Source organism: Puma concolor, chromosome B2, assembly GCF_028749965.1.
Source record: "Puma concolor isolate L17-30 chromosome B2, mPumCon1.1.hap2, whole genome shotgun sequence".
NCBI classification, from domain to species: Eukaryota; Metazoa; Chordata; class Mammalia; order Carnivora; family Felidae; genus Puma; species Puma concolor.
In genome coordinates, this window is record NC_141671.1 from 2,368,356 (window position 1) to 2,386,269 (window position 17,914).

The 17,914-nt window shown below is 39.6% G+C and overlaps 1 protein-coding gene across 1 annotated transcript; it reads left to right on the plus strand.

The window, feature by feature from the left end:
• Positions 1–6,786: 6,786 nt before the first annotated feature.
• Positions 6,787–7,726, plus strand: LOC147580586 (olfactory receptor 2B8-like). Its single transcript, XM_086705919.1, has one exon. It carries the CDS (start codon positions 6,788–6,790, stop codon positions 7,724–7,726), a length of 939 nt encoding a protein of 312 aa, XP_086562045.1. The 5' UTR covers position 6,787.
• Positions 7,727–17,914: the final 10,188 nt, after the last annotated feature.

A 17,914-nucleotide genomic window follows, 5' to 3' on the forward strand; every position in this document is an offset into this window, starting at 1 on the left:
AATGTTTACTATATCCTTTCTTCTGCTTGCCTTAGGCTTCATGCTGTTCCTTTTCTAGCTTCTTTAGGTGAAAGGTTAGAATATGTATTTGGGGCCTTTCTTCCTCTTGAGTGTGGCCTGGGAACAGGCAGATCTGTCATTCTCTCCCTCCTCAGGACATCCAGAATGTCAGTTCTCCCCATTACTATCAGGATGGGATCTACCTGGTATGTGAATACCTGAGAACATCCAAGTCCAAGAATGTTTTTAGCAGGAGGTAGTTTATCTCCTTAGGCAGAACATGATGAATGAAACTGGAAGTTATGGATCTTTGAGAAATGGCCACAAAGTACCCATCAATTTTCTTCCATTTTTCTTATTGAGTATTTGTAAGTCTCCTGATAAACTCAAAATCAATTTGAGCTTAAATGCAAATACTAGCTGAATTTAAATAAACCATGTACACATATTAACAACACAGGTAAGTTTTTAAATTATTTGAACACACCTTTAAAACCAATGGTTATAAAATGTACAGTGTTTTACAGGATTTGAGTCCCCCCCCCCACCACCACATTAGATGTTTGATAGAACTTAGTCGCCCTTTTTTATATTGATGGTAAAGATTAGAATGTGCCTAATTATTAGCTCTGTGATCCTGTATAATTGGTTATGAATGAAATGAAAAATGTGTTTACATATTTACATTTAAAATTAAGCAAGTGAACGGATTCTTCCTTGCATATTTATGTGTACATATTTTGGGCAGTTGTGAGGAAAAAATCTTAAGTGTATTGTAAAATATGTAGGTCATTCACAGATGGGAGCTAAGTTAGCTGGGGAGGTCTAGGGAGTTACTTGTCCTCTGTGAGATATGTGAACTAATAGAAGAGACAGATTAGGTCTCGTCTGGCATTGTTTTCCAGTGTCATGTCCCTGAGGATTGCCATGTCTGGGCAGCTCAGTGACATGGGCTTATTAAGAGTATGGGGCATCTGTTCCCCAGAGATGTCATTAGGGGAAGGGACTTGATTCTCTGTGCAAGCCCAGCCAGAGTTCAGAATCAAGGCACCCTCTCACATGCTTGTTAGGGTCTCAAGTCTCACAGACAGGTCATCGTACTCGGGACACCATACTTCGACTCTGTGACTGCTTTCATCCTCTACCTCTGAGAGGCAAAGCTCAGATCTCTGGTGCCACATGAAGACCTGTGAAGTCTTCCTGAGAAGGTGTCCTTTTCCTTAAGAAAAAGTTATGGAGAAGCCAGTGCTGGTACAGTCAACCTTTGCATTTACTGCAGACACTGATTCTCCATGTCCATGTTCCAATCTCCAGAACTGTATGTAGGAAGTAACTTGGAGTGGAGTTAGGGAAATAGCTTTGAATCTACAGGGAAGATGAATAAAGGTGAGTGTAATATAACTTTGTTGCTGCGTCGCTGTAGGAATTCACAAGTTAATTTCCAGTTGCAATTGCTCTTGAAACAAACAAAAAAAAGCTAAATGGTTTGCATATGGTCAATTGTCTAATGCAACAGACTGTGGAAGTTCACAAAATTTCAGAACTAAATGTAATTGTTCATTATCGATGCCACCACGTCATTCCTAGACATTTGATTCTATTGTAGTACATGCATCGCCCCACTCTGTGCACATGTGGAAAATAATTAGATATGCATGTTTAGTGGGAATAACATTTGCCTTTAGAAATAGATTAGTATAGAATCTGTATGTGTAAAACTATCAGATTGTATGCCTCCATGCTTTCCATTTATTCCATATTGTCTGTGAAATTAGATAATATTTCCTCTCTATGCTAAAATCATATCAATATTTATTAATTTAAATGTTTATTTTCTCCCTTATCAGTTACCAATGTATGTAAAATAGGTATGGAATTTTTAACTGCTATGTTGAAAATTACATCAGGAAAGTTCCATTTGGTGTATATTCTGTCCATGCATCTTTATTTTGATTTTATGGTTAAGAAGAAAGTTGATCCTTCAAGTGCATATAAGTAGCCAAATGATGAGGAAAAATGTAGTAAAAAACCTGAATGTTTTACTTGACACAGTGTGTTGTGTGGGTGGGGGGGCATGTGTGTTTCTGTGTGTGTGGTTGCACTTAGGTGATGTGTATATCACACGAGTTTACATCCTTCTATCTTTGCACACGATCATGAATGGACTCTCGTATGAACGCTGTTGGTGACCTGCTCAGATGCTCTTTACCTGCTGGGGCTCCAATCCAAACCCTAGTTGGTATGAGTGTGGGCTCCACGGTTCACAGTCATTCCCTTCGTGACAGAATTGTCCTCAGGTGAAAGGGAGCCACATTGCCAGGCGGTCTGGGGAATCTGGTGGGGGCAGCTCACAGCCAGTGACAGACTATGGGATGTACAAAAGGTGCCAATGCCAAGGCAGGCCTGAATCTGATGCAATCCATGCTCCAGAGTCATGCTGTCCAATTCAGTAGTAAGTACCCACAGGAAGCTATTTAAATTTAAATTTATTAAAATTACATAAAGTGTACCATTCAGTTTCTTAGCAAGATATTTTATTTTTATGCATTTAGTTAAATAATTTTTAAAATGTTTATTCTTGAGAGAGAGAGAGAGAGAGAGGGAGAGAGACAGACAGACAAGAGTATATGCAGGGGAGGGACAGAGAGGAGATACAGAATCCAAAGCAGGCTCCATTCTCTAAGCTGTCAACACTGAGCCCGACGTGGCACTCTAACCCACAAATCATGAGATCATGCCATGAGCCAAAGTTGGATGCTTCACCGACTGAGCTACCCAGGCACCATGATTTCTTAGCTAGGACATTTAAAATGCTCAGGTATGACAGGTAGAGAGTGGGCTTAGTATTGGACAGTGAAGACAGAGAATTTCTACCATCACAGATGGATTCTTCTACTGTAGAGTCCTGTCCAGCTTCTCATGGGATCAGGCTCCTGCTCTGTTCACTGGAGACCACATCCTTGCTTAGCAACATTCTCTGCTGTTTTCCTTCCCTCACCCCGTTTATCCCGAGAGCATTCCCTGAATAAACAACATGCCCTGGAAATCCTACTTCATCGTCTTCTTCCATAGAACCTGCCCTAAAGCCCTGTCAGTGTTCATCACATGTGTCATTTCCTATGTAGTGATGACTGCATTCCCCTCATTTGCTCGTCCTCCATCGTCATTGGCAGCCTGTTCTCATATGTCTGAGGTCAGCTCAGACCCATGGGACAGAAGCATCATGAAAGCAACAGTGATTCATTCATAGCATTGAGGCTGCGGAAATCTTGCCCACACTTTTTCAGGATTCATTCAGAAACCAGATAGGGCAGCGTGTGTATGTCAAACACATCAGTGAATGTTATATGTTTGAAACACCTTAAATGGAGTCATTGTACTGAGGTCTTTTGTCTTTAATCTGTGTAGTATGCATACTGAGCATTTGGTTTTGTGGACATATGTATTCTTCCACCAAAACGTTTAGAGTTACATGTAGCATTGAACACTTAGGGTAATTGCTCTATTACCTTAGGTCTGTCAGTCCCAAGCATTTAACGTCTTTCATTTGATGCCTGTTTTCTTGTTATTGTAAATTGAGTTCTTGTGAGGTGTCATTTCAATTATATACTTTTTTGATGGTAATTATTATATAGAATGCCACTTTTTCATTTTGCAAAATCTGTTTTTAATGAATATTTTTTTTTATCTCTTTCTATATATATGTCCTTTAAAAGTATTTTTTTGTGTGCAAAGTAATAATTTATGTGTAAGTTTTAGAACTGGATTTCCTGTATCAGATTATTTCATGAGAGCTGCATTCTACATTCTGCATGTAGGTAATATATAAATGTAAATTAATATAAATATATTAAAACCCATCCATACACATATAATATTGTAAAGCAGCAAGAAATTTGTACAAGTTCATTTCACCACCTCTTTGTTTTCTCAACTGTCTTCATAGTCCTTATCCATATGGACTATTAAAATGTATCGTTATTTTATTCTAATGGTTCAGTATTATATTGGTATTTTGTTTGGATGAGTTAGCATTTTCTGTTTGCTCTCCTTCATTTTCATGAATGTTTCCTTTGTCAGGCAATTTAAATAGTTTGCCAGCCGGGCTCTTGGTGGCGAAGTTGGTTAAGCCTCTGACACTTGATTTTGGCTCAGGTAATGGTCTCAGAGGTGTGAGGTGGGCTCTGTGCTGACAGTGAGGAACTTGCTTGGGAATTTCTCTCTGAGTCTCTCCTCTTCCCTCTCCAACTCACTCTGTCCCTCCACTGCTTGTGCTCACTCTCTGTCACACAAAATAATAAATAACTGAAAAAATTAAAGCAATAAAAATTTGTCAGCAATGTGTTTCAGATGGATGTGTGTATATTTGTGCACATGTGCATGAGAACGAACCACGGTTTGTTTTTATTTGCTCTTCTGAGAAGGTGTTAAGGAGGGGATATTCCCTGTTGTTGCACATTTAGACTGTCCCTGATACATTTATAATTAATTCTATTAAGAAATTGTTGGTGCATAGATTTTGCTTTCTGGATACCACTGGTCACATCTTCATAGGAAATCAAAGGAGGTATAAAACAGTGTGAATTACCACATTCTTTATTCCATTGCTATCATCATTTATTTTATGCCAGTTTTGTACCCGTTTCTTTCACACATTGGTTTGAAAGAAACTTGCGTCATATATTAAATCTCTTGGAAGAGTTAAAAATGTGCTGGATGTCTACCCTTCTGAATATGATAGAACTGAAATACTCGTGTCCTGATGCCTCTTTCGTTGGTATGTTACTATGCTCATTCAGTACTGCGCAGCTGGATGGAAATGGTCATCAGACGAGCCTTAGAGCTGGCATTGTGTTTGATGTAGAGTGACTGTCTCTGCAGGCTACCTTCCAGAATGGTGATCATTAATATAATATACATGGGTGTGGGAGATTTTGTATAATACCAATATATCCTTTCCTTTAGGCCTTTCCTTGTACTAAGTTAAGGTTAGCATTATAGCTCTTTGACTTGTCATGGCTTTGAGAATATATCTGTGTTTATCTCTATATATTTACCCAAGTAATTATTTTATCCTAGGCAATGATGCAAAGCATTACACTTTGTACATAAGTTACCATTTGTATAATGCTTTAAAATGTTGTGACTAGAATGGTGATATGGAGTAATCCTACCTCTTTGAGGAATTTTATGAAGGTTGGTGTAATTACTCTAATGGAGTAATGTGTGAAACACAAATCTGCAGAAGGAAGAATTGAGTGTTGGCCCCTGGATTTTAGAGTTCTGATTCCAAAGGACTCTGCACAGCCGATGAATTTTCAGAGTTCCTGTTAAATTGGCATGGTAATTTTAAGCATCTTTGGGGTTAACGTTAAGCACTGTTTGAATGGTGGTGTTCTCAGGTGTTCTCTCATTATTTGTTTTACTTCCACACACACACAAAGAAACCTGATATTTGTTTGTATGCAGAACTAGCAGCGATGTGTTGAATGTAACTGAATTCTTTGTAGAAATATATTCTAGGTCATAAATTCCTGTAACTGAATTTATTTTCGAGATCATGTTGTATCATGACCTGTGCCATGTGTAGTGTGTGTATTCCAGTTGTGTGCAATTATGAGATACATATGAAAAATAATGAATCTGGGGTGCCTGGGTGGCTCAGTCGGTTAAGGGTCTGACTTCGGCTCTGGTCAAGATCTCACTGTTCGTGAGTTCAAGCTCCATGTTGGGCTCTGTGCTGACAGCTAGGAGCCTGGAGCCTGGTTCAGTTCAGTGTCTTCTTCTCTCCCCCATTTCCCCACTTGCACTCTGCCTTTGTCTCTCTCTCAAAGATAAATAAACATTAGAAAAAATTTTAAAAATGCTGACTATCACTCTGTGTGCAGCACTTTCCTATTCTTTCTGATTTCCCTCCCTCTTTTCCCTTATCCCGATTTTCTCTGAAATGCACACATATTTTTATTTCATTTATTTTATTGATTTTAAATTCTCTTTTTTATTTTTTTCAATTTACATCCAAATTAGTTAGCATTGATTTCAGGAGTACATTCCTTAATACCCCTTACCCATGTAGCCCATCTTCCCTCCCACAACCCCTCCAGCAACCCTCAGTTTGTTCTCCATATTTATGAGTGCCTTCTGTTTTGTCCCCCTCCCTGTTTTTATATTATTTTTGCTTCCCTTCCCTTATGTTCATCTGTTTTTTCTCTTAAAGTCCTCATATGAGTGAAGTCATATGATTTTTGTCTTTCTCTGACTGACTAATTTCACTTAGCATAATACCCCCCAGTTCCATCCGCATAGATGCAAGTGGCACGATTTCATTCTTTTTTGATTGCTGAGTAATTCTCCATTGTATGTTTATACCACATCTTCTTTATCCATTCATTCATTGGTGGACATTTGGGCTCTTTCCATACTTTGGCCATTGTTGATAGTGTTGCTATAAACACGGTCGTGCACACACATATTTTATAGTACTTTCAGCCTACTAGGCTGAAACTGAAAGACATTTTGTACCTATGAGGGATGCAGACATAGGTCCATTATTTGATTTTTCTTACATTAAATATTATGATTTTCTTTTCTGATAATATAGAATTAATTAATATGAACAATGGCAATTTCATGAGTCCATAATTTATTCAAAGAGTTACTTATGCAATCCCATGCCCTGTCTTATAACATGCAAAATTCACATCCTGCCAACATTTTATTGCTTTGAAGATTGCTTTTAAAAATTGCTAAATGCTTGGTCTTGACAGGAAACATGTGATAAGAAAGAATGGACCAGAAAAATGGAAGTTCTTTCACTGGCTTTATCCTGCTGGGTTTCTCTGACCGGCCTCAGCTGGAGCAAGTCCTCTTTGTGGTTCTTCTGATCTTCTATCTGCTCACCCTGCTGGGAAACACAAGCATCATTGCGTTGTCCCGCCTGGACCCACACCTGCAGACTCCCATGTACTTTTTCCTGTCCAACCTAAGCTTTCTGGACCTGTGTTACACGACCAGTATTGTTCCTCAGCTGCTGGTTCATCTCAGGGGAGCAGACAAGTCTATCTCTTTCGGCGGCTGTGTAGCTCAGATGTTCGTTGCTCTAGGGTTGGGATGCACAGAATGCATTCTGTTAGGGGTGATGGCATTTGACCGCTACGCAGCCATCTGCAGGCCCCTGCACTACACAGTGATCATGCACCCCCGTCTCTGTGCCCTGATGGCTTCTGCATCATGGTTCCTTGGTTTTGCTACCTCCTCATTGCAGACGGTGCTCACCTTCCTTGTACCACTCTGTGGGAGAAATAAAATAGACCACTTCCTTTGTGAGATGCCCCCACTGCTCAAGCTTGCCTGTGTTGACACCACTGTGTATGAGTCTGAGCTCTTGTTTTTTGGTGTGATCATTCTCTTCATACCTGTGGCATTAATCACGTTCTCCTATGGTCATGTTGTCAGGGTAGTGCTAAGAATAAAGTCAGCCGCAGGACAGAGGAAAGTGTTTGGAACATGTGGGTCCCACCTCACCGTGGTCTCCCTCTTCTATGGCACGGCCATCTATGCTTACCTGCAGCCCAGCAACAACTACTCCCAGGATCAGGGCAAGTTCGTTTCTCTCTTCTACACCATCGTCACCCCCATGGTCAACCCGTTTATATATACCCTGCGGAACAAGGATGTGACTGGAGCAATGAAGAAGGTGCTCTGTAGGGGCTATGACTCCAGATGACTCGGTACAGAAGACCCTGTGATGGAACACTTTGAATGTCAGAGCCCCTAAGATTTTTGTCTGGACGTGTCATCCAACGTTTCCCCTGATGACTCTCATGAGAATTACCTTACTTCATTGTTTTACGCAACGAGTGTTCAAACTCTGAATTCATGGATTCAACATGCAAGAGAGTTCCCATTTGTAAATATCCTTGACAACACCTGTTGTTTCTTGTATTGTTGATTTTAGCTATTCTCACATGGGTGAAGTGACATATCTTTGCATTTTTGGTTTGTATTTACCTGATGATCAGTGATGTTGAGCATGTTTTGACGTGTTTTTTTGTCATCATGTTGTCTTCTTTGGAGAATGTCTATTCATGTATTCTGGCCATTTTTAATTGGATCATTTGTATTTTGGGCATTGTACGTATAAGACCTTTATGAATTATGATATAAACCCTTTATTGTTTATGTCATTTGTCAATATCTTCTCCCATTCAGTAGTTTTCTTTTAACTTTGAAACACAAGTAAATTTGAAATATTTTTCAAATGATTTTATTCTAGTTTTTTTAATTAAGTGTTTTTACTTATTCATCTTTATCGTAAATATTATTTCTTTTTAAAATAAATGTATTTATTTCAATTCAAGTTAGTTAACAGATAGTGTTGTATTGGTTTCGGGAGTAAAACCCAGTGATTCATCACTTACATATGAAGCCATGTACTCTTCCCAAGAAGTGCCCTCCTAATACCCATCACACATTTCGCCCATGCCCCCACTCCTCTCTCCTCCAGCATCCCTCAGTTTGTTGTTTGTATGTAAGAGTCTCCTATCGTATGCCTCCTTCTGTTTTTCTTTTTGGTCCTTCCCTTCTCCTCAGTTAATCCATTAAATGTCTTAAATTCCACATATAAGTGAAATCATGATATTTGTCTTTCTCTGATCGATTTATTTCACTCAGCAAAATACAGTCTAGTTCTATCTATGTCACTGCAATTGGCAAGATTTCATTATTTTTGACTGCTGAGTAATACTCCATCGCATATATTTACCAGTTCTTCTTTATCCATTCATCCATCAATGGACAGTAGGTCTCTTTCCATAATTTGGCTATTGTCGATAGCACTGCTCTTGTGCAGTGGGGTGCATGTGCCCTTTTAAAACAACACACCTGTATCCCTTGGATGAATACCTACTAGTGCAATTGCTGGGTCATAAGGTAGTTCTATTTTTAATTTTTTGAGGAACCCACATAGTGTTTTCCAGAGTGGCTGCACCAGTTTGCATTCCCAGCAGTAGTACAAAAGAGATCCTCTTTCTCTGCATCCTTGCCAACATCTGTCATTGCCTGAGTTGTTAATGTTAGCCATTCTGACAGGTGTGAGGTGATATCTCATTGTGGTTTTGATTTGTATTTCCCTGATGATAAGTGATTTTGAACATTTTTTCATGTGTTAGCCACCTGGATGTCTTCTTTGGACAAGTGTCTATTCATGTGTTTGGCCCATTTCTTCACTGGATTACTCATTTTTTGAGTTTGATAAGGTCTTTATAGATTTTGCATACTAACCCTTTATCTGATATATCATTTGGAAATATCTTCTCCCATGCTGTAGGTTGCTTTTATTTGCTGATTGTTTCCTTCACTGTGCAGAAGCTTTGTATTTTGCTAAGGTCCCAATAGTTCATTTTTCTTTCTGTTTCCCTTGCCTCTGCAGATGCGTTGAGTGAGAAAGTTGCTGCTTCCCAGGTCAAAGAGGTTTTTGCCTGCTTTCTGCTCTAGGATTTTGATGGCTTCCTGTGTTACATTTAGGTCTTTCTTCCATTTTGAGTTTATTTTTGTGTATGGTGAAGGAAAGTGGTGAAGGTTCATTTTTCTGCATGTTGCTGTCTAGTTTTCCCAGCACCATTTGCTGAAGAGACTTTATTTATTCCATTGGAAATTCTTTCCTGCTTTGTCAAAGATTGGTTGGCCATACATTTGTGGGTCCATTTCTAGGTTCTCTTATTGTGGAGAACACTCAGTTCCATTAATGTGTCTGTTTTTTGTGCCAGTACCATACTGTCTTGATCATTACAGCTTTGTAACACATCTTATTGTTTCTCTCAGAAATGCTTTGTGTGTGTTTATTCATTCCTCAAAACAAGCCTGTGAGGCAGGTGCCATTAATTATTGATAATTGCCCTTTAGCTTTGTAACAATTAGAATCTTGGAACACTGCAGAGAAATGGTAAAGGAGGAATAATCCCCTAATCTCAGCCAGGTGGGAATTCTGGATTTGTCTTGTCTTTTGACTTTTTGTTTTGACTAAATGCCTCTGAGCTTTGTTATCTTCACTGAATATCTCTATTACAATCCTGTTATCAAAAATCATATTGTACCTAGGCACCTGGGTGGCTATTCAGTTAAGGTGTAATACGTCTTGCAGTCCAGCATCGTGGTACCTCCAGCTTCGGTTTTCTTTTTCAAGATTGCTTTGTCTATTTAGTTGTTTTCTGGTTCCATACAAATTTTAAGATTGTTCTAGCTCTGTGAAGAATGCGGGTGTTGCTTTGATAGGGATTGCATTGAATATGTTGATTGCCTGAGTAGTATCGACCTGTTAACAATCTTTGTTCTTCCCATCCAGGAGTATGGAACATTTTGCCATTTTCTTGTGTGTCTTCTTCAATGTCTTTGATAAGTTTTCTATAGTTTTCAGTGCATTGATTTTTCACCTCTTTGGTTATGCTTATTGGTGGGTATTTTACGGGTTTTGGTGCACTGGTAAATGGGATCGATTTCCTGATTTCTCTTACTGTTGGTTCATTATTGGTGTATAGGAATGCAATGGATTTCTGTGCATGGATTTTACATCCTGCAACCTTGCTGAATTCATGGATCAGTTCTAGAAGTGTTTTGGTGGAATCTGTTGAGTTTTCCACATAGAGTGTCATATCATCTGTGAGGAGTGAGTGTGTCTTCCTCCTGGCTTATTTGGATGTCTTTTATTCCTCTGTGTTGTCTGATTGCTGAGTCTAAGACTTCCAATACTATGTTGAGTAACAGTGGTGAGAATGGGCATCCCTGTCCTGTTCCTGATCTTAGGGGAAAAGCTCTCAGTTTTTCCCTATTGAGGACGATAGTAACATTAGGTCTTTCATTTATGGCATTTGTGATCTTGAGGTATGAGCCTTCTAGCACTACCTTTTTGAGGGTTTTTGTCAAGAAAGGATGCTGTATTTTGTCAAAGGCTTTCTCTCCATCTAATGAGAGGACCATGTGGTTCTTGTCCTTTCTTTTAGTGATGTGATGTATCACGCTGATTGATTTGCAGATATTGAACTAGCCCTGTGTCCCAGGTATAAATCCCACTTGGTCTTGTTGAATAGTTCTTTTAATGCATTGTGTGATTTGGCTCGCTATTATCTCACTGAGGATTTTTGCATCCATATTTATCAGGGAAATTGTTCTGTAATTCTCCTTTTGAGTGGGTTCTTTGTCTGGTTTTGGAATCAAGGTAATGATGGTCTCACAGAATGAGTTTGTAAGGTTTCCTTCCATTTCTATTTTTGGCATGGCCTCAAAAGAATAGGTGTTAACTCTTCTTAAAATATGTGGTAGAATTCCCCTGGAAAGCCATCCAGCCCTGGACTCTTGTTTTTTGGGACAGTTTTGATTACTAATTCAATTCCTTTACTGTTTATGGGTGTGTTAAAAGTTTCTGTTTCTTCCTGTTTCAGTTTTGGTTGTTTATGTGTTTCTAAGAATTTGTCCACTTCTTCCAGATTGCCCATTTTATTGGTGTCTAATTGCTCATAATATTCTCTTATTATTGTTTATATTTCTGCTGTGTTGGTGGTGATCTGTCCTCTGTGATTCTTGATTTTTTTAAATTATTTTTTGAATTGTATTTTGTATTTTTTAAAGTTTACATCCAAATTAGTTAGCATATAGTGCAACAGTGATTTCAGGAGTAGATTCCTTAGTGGCCCTTACCCATTTAGCCCATCCCCCCTCCCACAATCCCTCCAGTAACCCTCTGTTTGTTCTCCATATTTATGAGTCTCTTCTGTTTTGTCCCCCTCCCTGTTTGTATATATTGTTTCCCTTCCCTTATGTTCATCTGTTTTGTCTTTTAAAGTCCTCATATGAGTGAAGTCATATGTTTTTTGTCTTTCTCTGACTGACTGATTTCACTTAGCATAATACCCCCCAGTTCCATCCACGTAGTTGCAAATGGCAAGATTTCATTCTTTTTTATCGCCGAGTGATACTCCGTTGTATGTATATATATACCACGTCTTTATCCATTCATCCATCAATGGACATTTTGGCTCTTTCCATACTTTGGTTATTGTCGATAGTGGTGCTATAAACATGGGGGTGCATGTGTGCCTTTGAAACAGCACACGTGTAACCCATGGATAAATGCCTAGTAGTGCAATTGCTGGGTTGTAGGGTAATTCTATTTTTAGCTTTTTGAGGAAGTCCATACTGTTTTCCAGAGTGGCTGCACCAGCTTGTATTCCCATGCGATTCTTTATTTTATTTATTTGGGTCCTTTCCTTTTTATTTTTGATCAAACTGGATATGGATTTATCATATTGGTTAACTCTTTCCAAGAGCCATCTTCTGATTTCATTGATCTGTTCTACTGGGTTTTCTGGTTTTGATAGCCTTACTTTCTGCTCTAGTCTTTATTATTTCCTATCTTCTGCTGGTGTGGGGTTTTATTTGCTGTTCTTTTTCCAGCTCTTTAAGTGTAAGGTTAGACCCTTCTTCCATCTTTAGCAAGGCCTCGATTGCTATATATTTCCCTCTTATGACCACCATTACTGCATCCCATAGGTCCTGGGCTTTGGTGTTATCATTTTGATTGGCTTCCATGTACTTTTTAATTTCCTTCTTAATTTCTTGGTTAGCCCATTCATTAGTTAGTAACATTGTCTTTAGTCTCCAAGTATTCGTTATCTTTCTACCTTTTTTCTTGTGATTGATTTCGAGTTTCATAGTGTTGTGGTGTGAAAATATGCGTGGTGTGATCTTCATCTTTTTTGCTCTGAGGGCTGATTTGTGTCCCAGTATGTGATCTATTCTGGAGAATGTCCCATGCGCACTTGAGAAGAACGTGTATTCCATTACTTTAGGATGAAATAATTCTGAATATATCTGTTAAGTCTATTTCGTGTGGTGTGTCATTCATAATCATTGTTTTTTTGTTGATTTTCTGTTTAGACGATATGTGCATTGCTGCCAATTGAGTGCTGCAGTCCATTACTATTATTATTACTGGTATTATTATTGTTACTGGTATTATTACCGATGAGTCTTTGTGTGTGTGATTGATTTATAAATTTGGGTGCCTAACGTTTCGAGCATAAATGTTTACAGTTGTTAGATCTTCTTGATGGATAGGCCTGTTAGTTATGATATAATGCCCTTCTTGATCTTTTGTTACAGCCTTTATTTAAAATTTTTTAACATTTATTGATTTTTGATAGAGAGAGATAGCATGAGTGAGGGAGGGGCAGAGAGAGAGAGAGGGAGACACAGAATCCAGGTACCAGGCTCTGAGCTGTCAGCACAGAGCCCAATGACGTGCTCAAACTCATGTACTGTGAGATTTTGACCTGAGCAGAAATCAGACACTTAACCGAATGAGCCACCCAGGCACCTCAGTCTTTATTTTAAAATCTAGATTGTCTGATATAAGTATGGCTACTCTGGCTTTATTTTTGTGGCCATTAGTATGATAGATGTTTCTCCATCCCCTTACTTTCAATCTGAAAGTGTCTTTAGGTCTAAAATGGGTCTCTTGTAAACAGTATATGGATGGATCTTGTTTTCTTATCCATTCTGTTATCCTATGTGTTTTGATTGGAGTGTTTAGTCCAGTATTGCCATTATGTTTCTCGTGGAGTTGGAGTTTCTGGTGGTGTTGTCTGTACCTTTCTAGTCTTTGTTACTTCTGATCTTTTTGGGTTTTGGTGTTTTTGTTTGTTGGTCTTTTCTCCTCTTAGACAGTCGCTCTTAAACTTTATTTCAGGGCTGGTTTAGTGGTCATGAACTCCTTGAATGTTTGTTTGTAAACTTTTTATTTCTCATTCTATTTTTAATGACAGACTTGTTGGATAAACCATTCTTGGCTGCATATTTTTCTGACTCAGGACGCTGACTATATCCTGGCACTCCTTGCTTGCCTGCCAAGTTTCTGTGGATAGGTCTGCTGTGAACATGATTTGTCTTCCCTTTTAGGTTAAGGATTTTTCTTCCCTTGCTGCTCTCATGATTCTCTCTTTTGCCTGAGTATTTTGTGAATTTGACTATGGTATGCCTTGTTGATGGTCCGTTTTGGTTGAATCTAATGAGAGTCGTCTGTGCTTTCTGGATTTTAATGTTTGTGTCTTTCCCCAGGTTAGGAAAGTTTTCCTCTATGATTTGCTCACATAACCTTCTACCCCATTTTCTGTCTCTTCAGCTTCTGGGACTGCTATGATTCTGATGTTATTCCTTTTCAATGAATCACTGAGGTCTCTAATTCTTATATTGTGCTCTTTTGCCTTAGACTCCCTCTTGTTTTCCTGCTTCATGTTTCTCAGTAAGCTTGTCCTCTATAAGTGATTTGCTGATATGTTTCATCTATCCTTGCTGCCATGGCATCCGTTCATGATTGCAGCTCAGTTACAACATTTTTTATTTCATCCTGACTAGCTGTTACTTCTTGTATAGCCACAGAAATGGATTCTAATGTGTTTTTGACTCCAGCTAGTATTCGTATAATTGCAATTCTAAATTCTGGTTCAAACATCTTGCTTGTATCTGTGTTGGTTAGGTCCCTGGTTGTGATTTCTCCCTGTTCTTTTTTTGAGGGTGAATTTTTTCGTTTCATCATTTTGAAGGAATAAAATGAATTAATCATAGTAAAGATTAAAAATAAAAGAATTGAAATCGAAAAAATATTAAAATTAAAAACTTACACACACACACTCAAATAATTGAATAAATGATGCTATATCCTAGGTGTGTTTTTGTCTGGGTGTTGAAAGAGGCTTGAGAGATTAGAGAAAAAAGGGGAAAGAAAGAAGAAAAAAGGGAAAACGTTTGAAAATTTGAAAAAAATGAATAAAATGAAGGAGACTAAGATGAAATAATGGAAGAAAACTAGAATTTGAAAAAAATTACACAACGGTAGAATATATAGTAGAGAAAAAACTGAAGAAAAATATTTTTAATAAAAATTAAAAATAAAAATGAATTTTTTCTCTTTCTGTATTCAAGAAAAAGAAAAGAAATGAAAAAGAGAAAAAAGATAAAGGGGAAAAATAAGGAAAATATTTAAAAATTTGAAAAAGAGAAGATGGCGGCGTAGGAGGACGCTGGGCTCACCGCGCGTCCTGCTGATCACTTAGATTCCACCTACACCTGCCTAAATAACCCAGAAAACCACCAGAGGATTAGCAGAACGGAGTCGCCGGAGCCAAGCGCAGACGAGAGGCCCACGGAAGAGGGTAGGAAGGGCGGCGAGGCGGTGCGCGCTCCACAGACTGGCGGGAGGGAGCTGGGGCGGAGGGGCGGCTCGCCGGCCAAGCAGAGCCCCCGAGTCTGGCTTGCAAAAAGCGGAGGGGCCTGACGGACTGTGTTCCGACAGCAAGCGCGACTTAGCGTCTGGGAGGTCATAAGTTAACAGCTCTGCTCAGAAAGCGGGAAGGCTGGAGGACAAAGGGAAGGAGAGCTGCTGAGCCCCCTGACGACAGAGCTCAGTTTGGTGGGGAACAAAGGCGCTCGCCAGCGCCATCTCCCCCGCCCATCCCCCAGCCAAAATCCCAAAGAGAACCAGTTCCTGCCAGGGAACTTGCTCGCTCTGCGCAAACACCCAACTCTGCGCTTCTGCGGAGCCAAACCTCCGGCAGCGGATCTGACTCCCTCCTGCTGCCACAGGGCCCCTCCTGAAGTGGATCACCTAAGGAGAAGCAAGCTAAGCCTGCCCCTCCTGCCCCTGTGCACCTTGCCTACCCACCCCAGCTAAGACGCCAGATCCCCAGCATCACAAGCCTGGCAGTGTGCAAGTAGCCCAGACGGACCACCCCACCCCACAGTGAATCCCGCCCCTAGGAGAGGGGAAGAGAAGGCACGCAACAGAAGGCACGCACCAGTCTGACTGTGGCCCCAGCGGTGGGCTGGGGGCAGACATCAGGTCTGACTGCGGCTCCGCCCACCAACTCCAGTTATACACCACAGCACAGGGGAAGTGCCCTGCAGGTCCTCACCACGCCAGGGACTATCCAAAATGACCAAGCGGAAGAATTCCCCTCAGAAGAATCTCCAGGAAATAACAACAGCTAATGAGCTGATCAAAAAGGATTTAAATAATATAACAGAAAGTGAATTTAGAATAATAGTCATAAAATTAATCGCTGGGCTTGAAAACAGTATAGCTGACAGCAGAGAATCTCTTGCTACAGAGATCAAGGGACTAAGGAACAGTCACAAGGAGCTGAAAAACGCTTTAAACGAAATGCATAACAAAATGGAAACCACCACGGCTCGGATTGAAGAGGCAGAGGAGAGAATAGGTGAACTAGAAGATAAAGTTATGGAAAAAGAGGAAGCTGAGAAAAAGAGGGATAAAAAAATCCAGGAATATGAGGGGAAAATTAGAGAACTAAGTGATACACTAAAAAGAAATAATCTACGCATAATTGGTATCCCAGAGGAGGAAGAGAGAGGGAAAGGTGCTGAAGGGGTACTTGAAGAAATAATAGCTGAGAACTTCCCTGAACTGGGGAAGGAAAAAGGCATTGAAATCCAAGAGGCACAGAGAACTCCCTTCAGACGTAACTTGAATCGATCTTCTGCACGACATATCATAGTGAAACTGGCAAAATACAAGGATAAAGAGAAAATTCTGAAAGCAGCAAGGGGTAAACGTGCCCTCACATATAAAGGGAGACCTATAAGACTCGTGACTGATCTCTCTTTTGAAACTTGGCAGGCCAGAAAGAATTGGCACGAGATTTTCAGTGTGCTAGACAGAAAAAATATGCAGCCGAGAATCCTTTATCCAGCAAGTCTGTCATTTAGAATAGAAGGAGAGATAAAGGTCTTCCCAAACAAACAAAAACTGAAGGAATTTGTCACCACTAAACCAGCCCTACAAGAGATCCTAAGGGGGACCCTGTGAGACAAAGTACCAGAGACATCACTACAAGCATAAAACATACATCACAATGACTCTAAACCCATATCTTTCTATAATAACACTGAATGTAAATGGATTAAATGCGCCAACCAAAAGACATAGGGTATCAGAATGGATAAAAAAACAAGACCCATCTATTTGCTGTCTACAAGAGACTCATTTTAGACCTGAGGACACCTTTAGATTGAGAGTGAGGGGATGGAGAACTATTTATCATGCTACTGGAAGCCAAGAGAAAGCTGGAGTAGCCATACTTCTATCAGACAAACTAGACTTTAAATTAAAGGCTGTAACAAGAGATGAAGAAGGACATTATATAATAGTGACAGGGTCTATCCATCAGGAAGAGCTAACAATTATAAATGTCTATGCGCCGAATACCGGAGCGCCCAAATATATAAAACAATTACTCATAAACACAAGCAACCTTATTGATAAGAATGTGGTCATTGCAGGGGACTTTAACACCCCACTTACAGAAATGGATAGATCATCTAGACACACGGTCAATAAAGAAACAAGGGCCCTGAATGAGACATTGGATCAGATGGACTTGACAGATATATTTAGAACTCTGCATCCCAAAGCAACAGAATATACTTTCTTCTCGAGTGCACATGGAACATTCTCCAAGATAGATCATATACTGGGTCACAAAACAGCCCTTCATAAGTTTACAAGAATTGACATCATACCATGCATACTTTCAGACCACAATGCTATGAAGCTTGAAATCAACCACAGAAAAAAGTCTGGAAAACCTCCAAAAGCATGGAGGTTAAAGAACACCCTACTAACGAATGAGTGGGTCAACCAGGCAATTCGAGAAGAAATTAAAAAATATATGGAAACAAACGAAAATGAAAATACAACAATCCAAATGCTTTGGGACGCAGCGAAGGCAGTCCTGAGAGGAAAATACATTGCAATCCAGGCCTATCTCAAGAAACAAGAAAAATCCCAAATACAAAATCTAACAGCACACCTAAAGGAAATAGAAGCAGAACAGCAAAGGCAGCC

Bases quoted from the DNA above. Each gene is read 5' to 3' on its own strand.
- LOC147580586 (XM_086705919.1), top strand. From the start codon at position 6,788: ATGGACCAGAAAAATGGAAGTTCTTTCACTGGCTTTATCCTGCTGGGT.